The following is a 14,804-nucleotide window of genomic DNA, read 5'->3' as shown; positions in this document are numbered from 1 at the left end:
ACTGATGAGTGTATGATGGTCCTCTGTAATGTGGTATATCATGGAGTGCCCTAAACAAAAAGTCAGCAACTTCTTGGCCAACATTTCAGTCATGAGATGTGGTATTCTTTCTTCGCATAACACATCAAAGATATTAATTGAGTAATCATCTGTGCAGGCTAATTAATAGTTTTTTTCTACTGTTAGAGCATTATTTTGCATCCTATCCCTGTGAAGAAAATCTTTTCCTTGTCCACCAGGCAATTGCAAATCAAAAACTAAAATCTGGACATGAAATCTGCTTGTCCCAGGCACCTGTGCTAGTGATTTTCCCACGCCTACCCACTTTCCACCACTCATTTAATATTATCATGCTCGCTTCCCACTATATTACCTGAATACCACTATCTTGTGGGATTTTTTTTTCTTTTTTTTTTAGGATGAGGCTAACAAATTGTAAGGCAGCATCAGGAAGGCAACCTTTGTATAATTTGTAACAGTAATGCAAATAACCACCCTTTACAACTGTGATAAGCAGAAAACCATGTCAGAACGCACAACACACTGAACCTTGATGCAGATGGGCTACAATAGCAGAAGCTTACATCAGTTTCTGATGAATCTATGGCTCCAGTTGGCTCAGGTTCAGGCTAGGTGACTTTTGTCCAGTCTTCAGTTGTCCAGTTTTGGTGAGCCTGTGCCCTATTAAATTTAATATACCGTATTTTCTGGACTATAAGCCGCTACTTTTTTCCTAGGTTTTGAACCATGCGGCTTATACAAAGGTGCGGCTATTCTGTGGATTTTTCTTCCACCGCTAGGGGCGCTCTAACCGGAAGTAGAATCAAAAATAAGATAGACGGAAAATCAATGCAAAGAAGAATTAGCAGATCTTTAGCAGATAGAACACGCACGACAAATTACTAACTGGTAATTATTTTCAAATCCAGCGAAGATGATTAAAGTGACTTGTGGTTTCAAACACAGGAGAAATGAAGGTAAATAAATACCGGTTATTTTCTCTTGGTTCTGTTCCGTTTTAATCAGCAAAGTTGCTGCCGTGTTAAAAGGCACTGTTCGGAAAGAATCTGTTCAGGTACATACATGTACATTTACAGTACAAAATCATTCTGTACATGCAGTAAATATCAACATAGATATCTGCGGCTTATAGCCCGGTGCGGCTTGTATATCTATCTTTTTTTTTTTTTTTAAATAGAGCGGATGCGGCTTATATACAGGTGCGCTCTATAGTCCAGAAAATACGGTAATGCAAAATTACAGGCCACATGTTTAACTTGCAAGCAAGCCAAATAATAATAATAATAATTCTACTACTACTAATAATAGAGTAGAGTGGGGTAATACGCCCCCGTGGGATAATACACCCCCAGCCTGTTTTACCCAAAATAACCACCAGATGGCGCAAAGTTACATTTCTATTGTTGCTATGGACTGGCTTGACAACGGGGATATACAAATATCCACTGTGGATCGCATATCAGCAACGCAGCGGAGAGAAATCAAATTTCATGGTAAGTGATATAATTTTCAGATATCAGTAAAACTGTATTTAGATAGCTGCTATTTTGTCAGATATCACAGCTGTGTATGTGGTATGAGTCGACAAGTCAGTACGTTAAAAAAAATACATTAGGTATAAAAAGTTGAATCACATTTTGAAAGTAAGACCCTTTTTTGTAAAAGTGTAGTCTGTGGGGTAAAACGCCCCCATAATGGCGGGGTAAATGGCCCCCAGGGGGCATCGTTTCCTTTTATCATAATTACTGTATTTCATACATTTCTGAATAGCAGATACATAGTTTTTAATAACATGTCGCTTACCTGGTTGAGTAAAGCAAGTAATTTGAACTTAATATTAAAAATAATTGAAATTAAAAAAAATTTGAAATTCTCATCTCATCTCATTATCTCTAGCCGCTTTATCCTGTTCTACAGGGTCGCAGGCAAGCTGGAGCCTATCCCAGCTGACTACGGGCGAAAGGCGGGGTACACCCTGGACAAGTCGCCAGTTCATCACAGGAAATTGAAATTAAAATGTGAAATATAATAAAATAATGCATCTATTCATTAATTCAGGGATATTTTCTTGTTTCTTTCACATTATAGGCTTAAGTAAACACTTTTGCTATCCAAACAGCTTTTTTTGAGTGAGGGGGCCTATTGCCCCACCTCAAGGGGCCTTTTACCCCACTGGGGGGGGTAAAAGGCCCCCTTGGCACAATGTTTGTTTTTGTTAAAAAAAAAAATTTAAGTATTAACTTTAGGCAAACTTTAGGTGGCATTATTGTTCATGTCACTGTTGTCAAAAACTATGATTAAAACTAAACACATGGTTCATTTCAGCTTGGAGAAAAACTGAATTTTCCTTAAAGGGGTCTTTTTTCCCCCACTCTACTGTAATAATTACAGATATTTGGAGCAAACATACTGGAAACAGATCATAACAATAGTATCAGCTTTAATGATATGATAACTGAATATTGGTACCTGTGATCAGTTATCAAGTTTTATTTTTCTTCTACTTATTTTTTTAAAAAGCACACTGGTGTAAACCTCACACTGTGTTCTGACTGCATATTTTGTGTGCAGGACCTTGCCATGGCTGGCGTGCGTGTGGGTACAGTATACTCTGAGAACTGTGATTTAATTGAGGCCCTTGGTCGACTGGGCTATTTTCATGGCTTAGCAGGACCAACACAGCACCAGGTGTCTCAGCTGCTGAAGGACCGAGGTACTATTTAATTTGTAATTTTCATTTATGCTTGATAATTAATTAATTGCTTGGACTCTTGTCATTAGTGTTTAGAGTACATACTTATTAAAGTTTTTTCCACATTTAGGCTGGCGATATTTAATGCTGTGCTGTTTACTGTATTGACAACTCAATCTGTATTGAGCCTCAGTAACAAGTATCACAGTTTTGCCTTTGGATCAGCTGACATTCTTCGGTATATAATGGAACAGAAATAGCTAAATTCATGTGCTGATGTTTTCAGATTGGATGAATAAGGTGTTTCTCCCTGAGAATAGACGCAGGTTGCAAGAGGCCCACCAGTACGTGTCTACTGAGCTAAAAAGGCTCAACATTCCCTACCTCCACAGGGGTGCAGGCTTCTTTATCTGGGCTGACTTCAACAAGGTGAAATGCCTATAGGAGTATTGTATACTATTATGCAGACATGATCAATCATGTGTTCTAAAATCTAAATGAAACAAAACTGAATTTTTGGCTATAACAGTTTGCTTTGTGCTGAAATGAATCTGGTGTGGGTGGGTGGGGGGCTGTTTATTTGCAGATAAAAAATGGTTTTATCTCAGGAATGCACATCAACAACTTGCACTGCATCTTAATGTCTGTTTAGCACTTTTAAGACAAGGTCATACAACGTCAAGGCAAACAAGAAAAAGAAGCTGGTTGGATGGATGGTTGCTTGGTTGTTGTTTTTTTGTGTTTTCCTAATCCATTTGAGGTGTACTGTATTGTCTGTGCTCTCTGTGCAGATTGTGTCAGACTTGTATAATCGGAGACTCATACAAGACAGCTAGCCTGAATCCAAAGTGACCACTTTCCCAATATTTTTAATGGGTGTATTGTTTGAGCCTCTCACCTTCTTCCATCATCTTCTGTGCATTCTCAGTCTCATGTGAAAGCTGATCCTCCAGCTCTCCCCTTTTCTTTGAGGCTTAAGAAAACTAATCCTAATAATTATTCAAAGCTGCTAGTATAATACTAAATGAGGTGTGAAAAAAGAAACATGATACTTGCTATGCAAGCTGGAGCTCAGATTTAATTTAAACCATGTAACGACTAAAACCAGCTTATATAAGTAGCACATAAAAAACTTATAATATTTGCAGTATATATCACACATAATTGCCTGTTTAAGTGTAGCTAAATGGGAATCCCCAAAGTGCATTCCAGTGACTGATTTGTGTGTTCTGCCAACTCATGGTGCTGCCATTACTGCAGTGACACATCATAGTGACTCAAGTGTCTGCTGCTGCTTCCTGACAGTGAGAGCAGCATGGCCAGTTGCATTGATGATGCTAAGCAGTGGCCCTCAGTGACTGGTGAAGATACCTTATGTGGATAGCAATCTTAATGTTATTCATCTCATCTCATCTCATCTCATCTCATCTCATCTCATTTTCTTCCGCTTATCCGGGGCCGGGTCGCGGAGGCAGCAGTCTGAGCATGGAAGCCCAAACTTCCCTCTCCCCAGACACCTCGGCCAGCTCCTCGGGAAGAACACCGAGGCGTTCCCAGACCAGCCGAGAGACATAGTCCCTCCAGCATGTCCTGGGTCTTCCCCGGGGCCTCCTCCCAGGGGGACATGCCTGGAACACCTCCCCAGGGAGGTGTCCAGGAGGCATCCGAAAAAGATGCCTGAGCCACCTCAGCTGATTCCTCTCGATGTGGAGGAGCAGCGGCTCTACTCCGAGCTCCTCCCGAGTGACTGTGCTTCTCACCCTATCTCTAAGGGAGCGCCCAGCCACCCTGCGAAGGAAACTCATTTCGGCCGCTTGTATCCGCGACCTTGTTCTTTCGGTCATTACCCAAAGCTCATGACCATAGGTTAATGTTATTCAAATTTTACTTATTTATTAGACATTGGGCATGGCAATAGCCAGAAATAGAAATGGAGAAATAGAGAAAAAAACGGACCAATTGACCATCCGACACATTTCAAGTGATGAGGTGTAACATGCTGTACTAACATCACTGTACCAGCTTGCATGAGCATTCACGGGTTGCATTTAACTATTATAGATCAGTTACCTTAGTGAAAAAAGCTTTTATGTTTTTTATAGGTATTCTAGACTATTTCATTCATTGCCTGGCATGTGATTAGCAACAAAATGCCAATTACAGGTCACTCATAGAGGGTCAGAAGCACCTGAGAACTATACAGGGTTTTGCCAATTTCCTAGACAGCATTAACAAAAGTAACATTCCATAGAAATTAAAGGTAAAATTAGAAAATTGTACACTTCTGCAGACATCTTGCATTAACACGCATGCATATTGTCGGGAGACTCATGAATACATGCATGCACTCATGTATACACACTGGGTATACATGATAATTACTAAGAGTAATTATCTTTGTTATAACTGTAGCAGTTTTCCGATCTAAATACATTTTCTCTTCTCATCTCATTATCTCTAGCCGCTTTATCCTGTTCTACAGGGTCACAGGCAAGCTGGAGCCTATCCCAGCTGACTACGGGTGAAAGGCGGGGTACACCCTGGACAAGTCGCCAGGTCATCACAAGGCTGACACCAGTGGCGGCTGGTAGTCTTTCAAACAGGGGAGGCTGGTCAGTTACGATATTTCCAGATTTTAAAAGAAAAAAGAAAAAACATCAATTTTGCCCATACTCTTGCCTCTGATCTGGCTGATTGTTGGCAGGGTCACAAACTGTGAAATAACAGGTTCTTTTGGCCCATTAGCCTACTGTCCAATATACATGATGGTGGTGTTGGGGGGGGGTGTATATTTTAACATTTTATATTTTAAAATTGTGGCATGTTGTTTAAAAATTGATCATTATTGAAAGCAGCTCTTTGTCAGGAACCTCAGCAGTAACAGCAGAGTGTTCTGGAATAGGCACAAGCACTGACCTTGGGGAGCCAAACATAGAGCTGGGTGCCACACATTTCATTCAATGACACTTTCCCTATATTTTACTTATTTTGACTGAGAAATGTTTTATTGACAATTTTGATAACCCTTCACTTTTAATCCAGGTCTGTAGTGTGAAATGTTCTCGGCTGTGTTTTTGTTTAAACATGTTTTCCAAATTGTAGCTGTGTTTAATTCATATCCAGAAAAATATATATTCCAATATAATATACTCAGCATAAACATTTTAAATAGATTCTATATTTTTGGTCCATCCATGACATATTACTAAAGTAGCCTATTTACTGTTGTTGATGTGGGTCACTTGCTGTTAGCCAATTCACTTTCTCGTACCAGGAGAGCTGAAAGGAACGAGTATTATTCCCTACCTTTTTCACCAAGTCAATTTGAGGCGTTGGTCTACCCTGCTCTTTAATTTTAATTTTTTCCTCGAAAGGAAGACTGGCAAATGGCTCAAGTTCAGTCACTCAAATAAACGAAATTTCTGGAACTAAGATAGCAAACTTGACAACACGATATTTACACTTTATTTACAATGAAAATATATACAAACTAAAAAAGTTGGTAGAAACCGTATGTAATGAATGAAATCGAAATGTAAGCTGATCTCTTACAATACACCACACCACTTGCGAATCCGCATGGGACTGAACTGAAATTCACCGCTGCCTGTCTATATTTGAAATGAGCTGTCAATCAAAGAAACTATTTGGCCGCTTTCACCAATCACCAGTGTCCTCGTGGAAAGTTTTGCCATGTCCCTCCCACTGTGAGGCTGGGAGTCCGTGGGGCGGGCGTTTTCGCAGTATTTGTCCAATAACCGTCTTGCATTTTGAGATTGAAAAGCGCATAGCTCCCAAATGCCATTGAAGTCCACTGAGGCTGGGAGTCCGTGGGACTCTGTGGGCGGACGTTTTCGCAGTATTTGTCCAATAATCGTCTTGCATTTTGATATTGAAAAGCGCACAGCTCCCAAATGCCATTGAAGTCCACTGAGGCTGGGCTGCATCGCGCTGTCATGAGGGGGAAAAACTCATGCACACATTAGGCGAACTGGGGAAAGTTATAACGGAATGATTTCGCACTGTAGTTGGGTTGAGCACATATATTTCTATGATTCTGGATCTGAAATAGCAATGTTATAAGGTTGGCTATAACATAAGCCTAGCGCAATTCATCCTACACGATGTTCGTCATTTTTAGAGGAGGCTGACCCTCCCTTGTTGTCTTAGAGCAATCGCCCGTGGCTGACACATAGACACAGACAACCATTCACACTCATATTCACACCTACGGTCAATTTAGAGTCACCAGTTAACCTACTGTAACCTGCATGTCTTTAGACTGTGGGGGAAACCGGAGCACCCAGAGGAAACCCACGCGGACACGGGGAGAACATGCAAACTCCGCACAGAAAGGCCCTCGCTGGCCACGGGGCTCGAACCCGGACCTTCTTGCTGTGAGGCGACAGCGCTAACCGCTACACCACCGTGCCGCCCCAAATACATTTTCTGTATCTTTATACCGTATATAAATATTCAGTATCGGGCTGATACCAGCAAAAATGTTGGATTAGGTATCCGGGGGGGGAATAAATTTGTGTTGCAGTTTCCTCTTACAACTTCAAAATTGACGAGACGAGATTCTGAACTTAAAATCAGACATTTTTAGTGAATAAATAAAAGGGAAAGGCATACATGTAGCTTGTGCAAATGAGGAGTACACGGCATGACCACTAACAACAACAAATTGACTGATGTCATCACGCCAGGTTCACCCTTTTGCGCCGAGAACATCATGGGTATTGAAGTCCCCTTTTAATACAACTCCAAATTAAACACTCAAATGAAATGCAGTCCTCTTTTTAACTAAGTATTTAACACATTAACTGTCTTTATGAATATTAACTTAAATTAACTCTTACAAATATGTTCCTCAAAATAAATTCTCAACATCCTCCCCCCCAATAAACTACAGTTTATCTAAATTTCCAAAGGATACAACAGCTGGATTGGTCTCTGCAGAACAGTCCCTGAAGTAGTGCGAATTGCACATGACCTCAAAACGCCATTATGGCCTGGAAACAGTTCCTCAATTCTCCCCAGCTTCCAGCTCTGCCTTGATGTGCTATCCTCTCCAATGAGTGCAACATGCCCCACCTTCAGCAGAGAAGGCTGTGGGGTGTCACAGTGATGTGCTGACTTCAAACTCAGCAAATGTTCTCTCTGCCATCTGTTCCAGAAGTTGGTCATAAGTCTCTGTCTGTATCGCCATCTCCGTGTCATCTCCTCCTTGTTCACTGTTGGATGGTTAGTGTCAGGTGGAAATGGCTTAGGCAAGTCAGTCTCTGACCCACCAAGCAGTGAGCAGGTGTCAGTGGCTGTGGCTCATCCACATCGTTGTGCACATAGGTGAGTGGCCTCGAGTTTATTATGGCCTCAGCTTCAGTCAGAATGGTGCACATTTCCTCAAACTTGAGTTCAGCTCTGCCAAGCACTTTCATGAGAATGACTGATTGATTTTGACTGACCTTACAAGCCTCTCCCAGAATCCACCCCACCAGGCTGCTCTTTCAGTGATGAACCGCCAGGTGATGCCCTTCTCTGAGAAGAACTCTCGTAGCTGTGGATCTTTGATGCTTTTCCAGAGCTCCTTCAAATCCTGATCCGCTCTCTCAAATGTCCTGGCATTATCTGAGTAGATCACCTTGCATAACCATCTTCTAGAGATAAATCTTTTCAGGGCTAACAAAGTTCTCAGTGGACAGATCCAAGACCAGCTTTAAGTGTACTGCTCTGGTTACAGCACAAGTGAACAGTGCTATGTATGATTTTGTCATGGAGCTCTGTGCCTTCACAGCCCTGCGAAGTCCACACCTGTGACCTCGAATGGTGGTGACCGTTACTCTGTCCTTTGGCAGTGGCGCAGTAGTCTGCTGTCCAGCCTTTGCTTTGAATTTCTTGCAAAGTACACATCATGACACAACTTTCTTGACTACCTGCCATGCCCTCAAAATCCAATGCCTCTCTCTGGTTTGCACGAAAGTGTCTCATACACCTGTGTGCATTATCTTCTCATGTTGATACTGCACCAACATTTCTGTGTATCTGTGGTTGTGGCAGCGGGGGTGTGGCCAAGCAGCCATCTGTGAATGGAGGGCGGGGTCAGGGAAGGTAAGTGGCGAAGTCATTCCACCTGCTGTCAATTGTGTGTGTGTGTGTGTGTGTGTGTGTGTGTGTGTGTGTGTGTGTGTGTGTGTGTGTTACAGGGACAGAGCATAAAAGGGGAGAGAGAGCAGAGAAAAGGAGCTCTCTCCCCAACCACAATGCATGTGTGAGTGAATGAGTGATGAAAGAAAGCTGAAAAGCCAGAATAAAAGTATATGTGTAAAACATCTGTCGCCTGCCGTGCTTCTGTGCTCCACCCACATCAGGAAGTGTTACAGTGGTGCTGAAACCCGGGAGCACAGAAGAGAACCACCCCATGGAGTCCCCGCGAAGAGCTCATCCTTGCCCTCGCTACCGCCCAGCAGAACCAGCATCAAGTGCTGATTGCCCTCCGAAAGGAGCAGGAGCAATGCTTCGAAGCCTTGATGCTGGCCCAGCAGGAAGATCGCCAGGCGTTCCGGCACCTGCTCGCGTCAGCAGGGGCGTTGACCACCGCTGCCGCCACCCTCATGAAGATGGGACTGCAGGATGATCCAGAAGCGTTCCTTGCTCTTTTCGAGCAAGCAGCCGAGGCGTGGGGGTGGCTGCTGGAGCAGCGTGGGGCGCGCCTTCCAGGAGGTGCAGCACAGCAGCTCCCTGCTGACAGCTGGCTGGTCTATGCGGACCTAAAGAAAGCCATCCTGCAACGGTTCGGCCGCTCCCCGGAGCAACATTGCCAGCACTTCTGGAGGTTGGCCGGCCGTTTGCATTCGACCAGCAACTCTGGGACGCCTGCCGGCGGTGGCTGAGGGTGGAAAACCGTGACGCCGACGAGATCATCGATCTGGTGGCGCTAAAGCAGTTTGTCTTTCGACTTCCGGAAGGAACAACAGAATGGGTCCAGTGTCATCACCCGGCGTCGCTGGAGCGAGCCATCGAGCTGGCGGAGGACCATCTGGAGGCGGCTCCGACGGCAGGCAGACGAGGCCGGTGTGCTGGCGCAGCGGGGGAATCGGAGCATCTCCAAGATCAGAGCTCCGCAAGGGAGGTGGGTGCTGTAATCCAGATCCCCGACATGCCAGAAACCGCCCCCGATCGGTCCGGAACGTATCGCATACCGGTGAGTATTCAAGGGGCTACATATCACGCTTTGGTGGATTCCGGTTGTAAACAGACCTCAATTCACCAATGCCTGGTACAAGGTGAGGCATTGGGGGGAGCACAAGTGGTAAAAGGGTTGTGTGCACGGGGATGTTCACCATTACCCTCTAGTGTCTGTCCAAATTCTATTTCGGGGCCAAATGCATAGAATAAAGGCGGCGGTTAGTCCCCGTCTCATCCACTCGTTGATTTTGGGTACTGATTGGCCGGGATTTAAAAACCTAATGGAATATTTAACACGCAGTGGGTCCTGCACTAGTAAGTCACGGGAAGATCCCAGTGTGGCGTTGACTGGAGAAGCTGTTGCAGAGCCATCTACGTCAACACCGCATCAGAGTGAGGAGCAGCCTGCTCCTCCTCCCTCTCTTGGGGATTTCCCATTAGAGCAGTCGCGGGACGAGACTCTGCGGCATGCGTTTGACCAAGTGAGAGTAATCGATGCTCAAACTCTTCAGACAAGCGCAGCACCGACCTTCCCCTATTTTGCCATTATTAAAGATAGATTGTACTGAGTGACACAGGAACAAATAACCCAGTTGTTAATCCCAAAGAGCTGTAGGGAACTCGTGTTCCATGCGGCTCACTTTAATCACATGGCTGGACACTTGGAGTAAGATAAAACACTAGCCCGAATAATGGCCCAGTTCTATTGGCCAGGGATTCACAGGGATGTCCGTTGGTGGTGTGCGGCATGCCATGAATGCCAATTAGTAAATCCCGCGGCCACTCCAAAAGCGCCTTTGCACCCTCTTCCTCTAATTGAGACCCCGTTTGAGTGAATTGGAATGGATCTCGTCGGGCCATTAGCTCGGTCAGCACGGGGATATCGCTTTATTTTAGTTCTAGTGGACTATGCAACGTGATATCTGGAAGCAGTGCCTCTCCACAATATCTCAGCATGCAGTATTGCGGAAGCGCTCTTCCGCTTTATCTCCCGGGTTGGGATTCCGAAAGAAATCCTGACAGACCAAGGCACTTCGTTTATGTCACGCACACTGCATGAGTTGTATGGGTTACTGGGGATCAAGTCTATCTGCACCAGTATCTATCACCCACAAACGGATGGCTTAGTAGAGCGATTTAACCAGACACTTGAAAACATAATCCGTAAATTCGTAAGTAAAGATGCGCGTAATTGGGATAAGTGGCTCGAGCCCCTGTTGTTCGCAGTACGAGAGGTCCCGCAAGCCTCCACGGGGTTTTCTCCCTTCGAATTATTATATGGGCATATGCTGTGTGGCATTCTGGATGTGCTACGGGAAAATTGGGAGGAGGGACCTTCACAGAGTAAAAATGAATTCCAGTATGTTCTTGACCTGCACGCAAAACTTCACACCCTCACGCACCTAACCCAGGAGAATTTATGGCAGGCACAAGAACGTCAAAGCCGGCTGTATGACAGGGGCACGCGCCTTAGAGAGTTCACGCCGGGAGACAAAGTGCTCGTATTATTGCCCATGTCGAGTTCTAAATTAGTCGCCAAGTGGCAAGGGCCCTTTGAGGTCACACGGTGAGTCGGGGACGTCGACTATGAGGTGAAGCGAATGGATAGGGGCGGGGCACTGCAAACCTACCACCTCAACCTTTTAAAACGCTGGAATGAGGGGGTCCCTGTGGCTTTGGCATCGGTAGTCCCAGAGAAGGCAGAGACGGGGCCGGAGGTAAAAAAGATAACAACATCTCGGACCACTCTGGTCCCTTGTGGAGACCACCTCTCACTGGCTCAACTCACGGAGGTAGCCAAGTTGCAGAAGGAATTTTTCGACGTCTTCTCGCCCCTTCCTGGTTGTACCCACCTCATAGAACACCACATCAAAACGACCCTGTGGGTGGTAGTGCGTAGCTGCCCTTACCAATTGCCTGAACACAAGAAAAAGGTGGTTCGGGACGAATTCAAGGCCATGCTCGAAATGGGCATAGTCAAGGAGTCCCACAGTGACTGAAGCAGCCCAGTGGTCCTGGTTCCCAAGACCGATGGGTCGGTCCGGTTCTGTGTGGACTATAGAAAGGTCAACGTGGTGTTTAAATTTGATGCATACCCAATGCCTCGCATTGATGAGTTGCTTGGTTGGTTAGGCTCTGCTCACTTTTATTCGACACTGGATCTAAGAAAGGGATATTGACAGATCCCCTTGACTCCTCTATCCCGAGAGAAAACAGCCTTTTCCACACCGTTTGGATTACACCAATTTGTCATGCTCCCTTTTGGGTTGTGCGCCCGCTACGTTCCAGCGGCTTATGGACAGGGTCCTCTGCCCTCACACTGCCTACACGGCCGCCTATCTAGACAACATCGTAATTTACAGTAATGATTGGCCATGGCACTGGGAACACCTGAGGGCTGTTCTAAAGTTGCTGAGGCGAGCGGGCCTCACAGCTAACCCAAAAAAGTGTGCGATTGGGCAGGTGGAAGTATGGTATCTGGGGTTCCGCTTGGGCCATGGACAGGTGCGTCCCCAAATTAACAAGACCACAGCAATTGCGGCCTGCCCGAGAACCAAGACCAAAAAGGAGGTGAGACGGTTCTTGGGGCTGGCTGGCTATTATCGTAGGTTTCTACCTAATTATTTGGACGTCACCAGCCAGCTAACCAATCTCACTAAAAAGGGGGCTCCAGATCCAGTCCAGTGGACGGAGCAGTGCCAACAGGCCTTCTCTGAGGTAAAAGCTGCATTGTGTGGGGGGCCACTTTTACACTCCCCTGACTTCTCTCTCCCCTTTATTTTGCAGACTAATGCATCGGACAGAGGGCTGGGGGCCGTTTTGTCCCAGGAGGTGGAGGGTGAGGAGCGCCCCGTGCTGTACATCAGTCGGAAACTCTCGATGCGTGAAAGCAGGGACAGCACAATCGAGAAGGAGTGTCTCGCCATCAAGTGGGCGGTCCTCGCCCTCCGATACTACCTGCTGTGGCGCCCTTTCACTCTCTGTTCGGACCACGCGCCCCTCCAGTGGCTCCACCGCAAGAAGGATTCCAGTGCATGGATCACCCGTTGGTATCTCGCACTTCAGCCATTTAAGTTCGAGGTGATCCACAGGCCGGGGGTGCAGATGGTGGTGGTGGACTTCCTGTCCCATCGGGGCGAGAGTCAGCTTCAGGCCAGATGACTCCCCAGCCTGAGTCGGGCGGTGGGGGTATGTGGCAGCGGGGGCGTGGCCAAGCAGCAGTCTGTGAATGGAGGGTGGGGTCACTTGTCATTAATTAACCTGCTGTTAATTAATGTGTGTGTGTTTATTACAGGGACGGAGCATAAAAGGAGAGAGAGAGCAGAGAAAAGGAGCTCTCTCCCCAACCACAATGCATGTGTGAGTGAATGAGTGATGAAAGAAAGCTGAAAAGCCAGAATAAAAGTATTTGTGTAAAACATCAACTCTCACCTGCCATGCTTCTGTGCTCCACCCACATCAGGAAGCGTTACAGTGGTCATTGGGCAAAATCCATGGGTGCTTTTCTCTGTAAGAAAGGTCAGAATGCTGGAGCCTTCCTCCCATGCTGAGCAGCTCATCTTCATCCAGAAATGGTTTTAGCTCTCGGATTCTGGAGTCAGTGTTGAGGCATTTCCCTGATTTCAGAAGATCAATTTCTGGGCTGAAACTCTGGATCTGAGTTACTTTTATCCAGTGTTTTCCTGCTTCATGCAGCTCTTCTGTTGTCAATTCATCACTCATTTTTGTGCTTGAGTGGGTGTTGGTGATAAACCTCTTTATCCAGGCTGTCACTCAGAGCACTGTTTTTAGTTTAGTGTACCTTTCCAGACATAACACAGGTTTTAAGAACTCTGTGCCTTGATTCACAAACTGTACAGCAACCTGGTATTTGGGTCTGAGTTCAGAGTTCACCTCATCTTCCGGAACATCCTCCTGAGTGCCCTCTGACTGGCCGAGTGATATCAGAACACAAGGTCCACTCCACCACAATGTGCTCTGCTTCAGATCCTAAACAGTTACACCTCTGGTGGGAAGGTCAGCTGGGTTCATCTTCCCTTGGCAGTGAGACCATGACTGTGGGTTGGTTAGAGACTGGATTTCTGTCACTCTGTTTGATACAGACTGCTTCCACCTGTGAGCAGAACTGTGGATCCTGTGTAACACTATCATTGAGTCTGTCCACAGTCTGAGTTGTGTCCTGTCTAGTTGCAGCGCTTTCATGAGAGTGCTCCCCAGCCTGGCTGCTATTACAGCTCCCATCAGTTCCAGACGTGGCAGTGTCATCCTTTTAAGTGGTGCCACTCTGGACTTGGATGCAACCAGGCTTATGGTCATTTGTTCATCCTCTGTTTCTCCCTGCAGATAAGCATGCAGATTCGGTACAATGGGGCCACTGTAACTGGCGCAAGCTGTAGTGGTTTCCTAGCCATAATGTATGTACATATATAGATCTTGCTATGGCAAAGCTAATAAATAAATAAAAAAATCATAAGCAACTGCACTGTAAGCCCTTTCACTGGAATCACAGAATACATGTAATTTTAAATCATGGCCGTTCTGCTGCTGCATGTGTGTTTTGTACCACCGTGGTATTGACAGCTGGTGCGGTTGAGGGAGCTCTGAACACCACTACTGCCATTTTTTTGTCAAATCAGGCGGCAATTCCTCGTCCCACCTCAGCCCTCTCTCCCACATTTCTTGGAATAGGCACTTTATCCTGATGGTGAGGGGGGTCAAGAATGCTAGACAGTCAAAGATGTGAGCAGAAGACTGCAGAACACTTCATTTTGTGTTCTCTCTTTCCTTCAGAATATCAAGCAGCCCCCTGAAGTCGAACACAAAATCATCAGTTGCTGGTCTCCACACCAAGCCCAGAACCTTCAGCACTGACCTGTGTATTTCTGGCTGTACATGGCAATCC

The 14,804-nt window shown here is 45.6% G+C and overlaps 1 protein-coding gene across 3 annotated transcripts in view; it reads left to right on the top strand.

The window, feature by feature from the left end:
- accs (1-aminocyclopropane-1-carboxylate synthase homolog (Arabidopsis)(non-functional)) overlaps window positions 1-14,804 on the top strand; it is a 70,587-nt gene that overhangs the window by 43,444 nt on the left and 12,339 nt on the right. For all 3 annotated transcript variants that reach the window (XM_060915006.1, XM_060915005.1, XM_060915003.1), the window contains exons 12-13: window positions 2,593-2,734; window positions 3,000-3,142. In XM_060915006.1, coding sequence (XP_060770989.1) covers window positions 2,593-2,734; window positions 3,000-3,142 — 285 coding nt within the window. The remainder of the gene's footprint in view (window positions 1-2,592; window positions 2,735-2,999; window positions 3,143-14,804) is intronic.

Source organism: Neoarius graeffei, chromosome 2 (genome assembly GCF_027579695.1).
Source record: "Neoarius graeffei isolate fNeoGra1 chromosome 2, fNeoGra1.pri, whole genome shotgun sequence".
Taxonomy (NCBI): Eukaryota; Metazoa; Chordata; class Actinopteri; order Siluriformes; family Ariidae; genus Neoarius; species Neoarius graeffei.
Note: the sequence above shows the minus strand (reverse complement) of the source record. Positions and strands in the feature narration are given on the sequence as shown.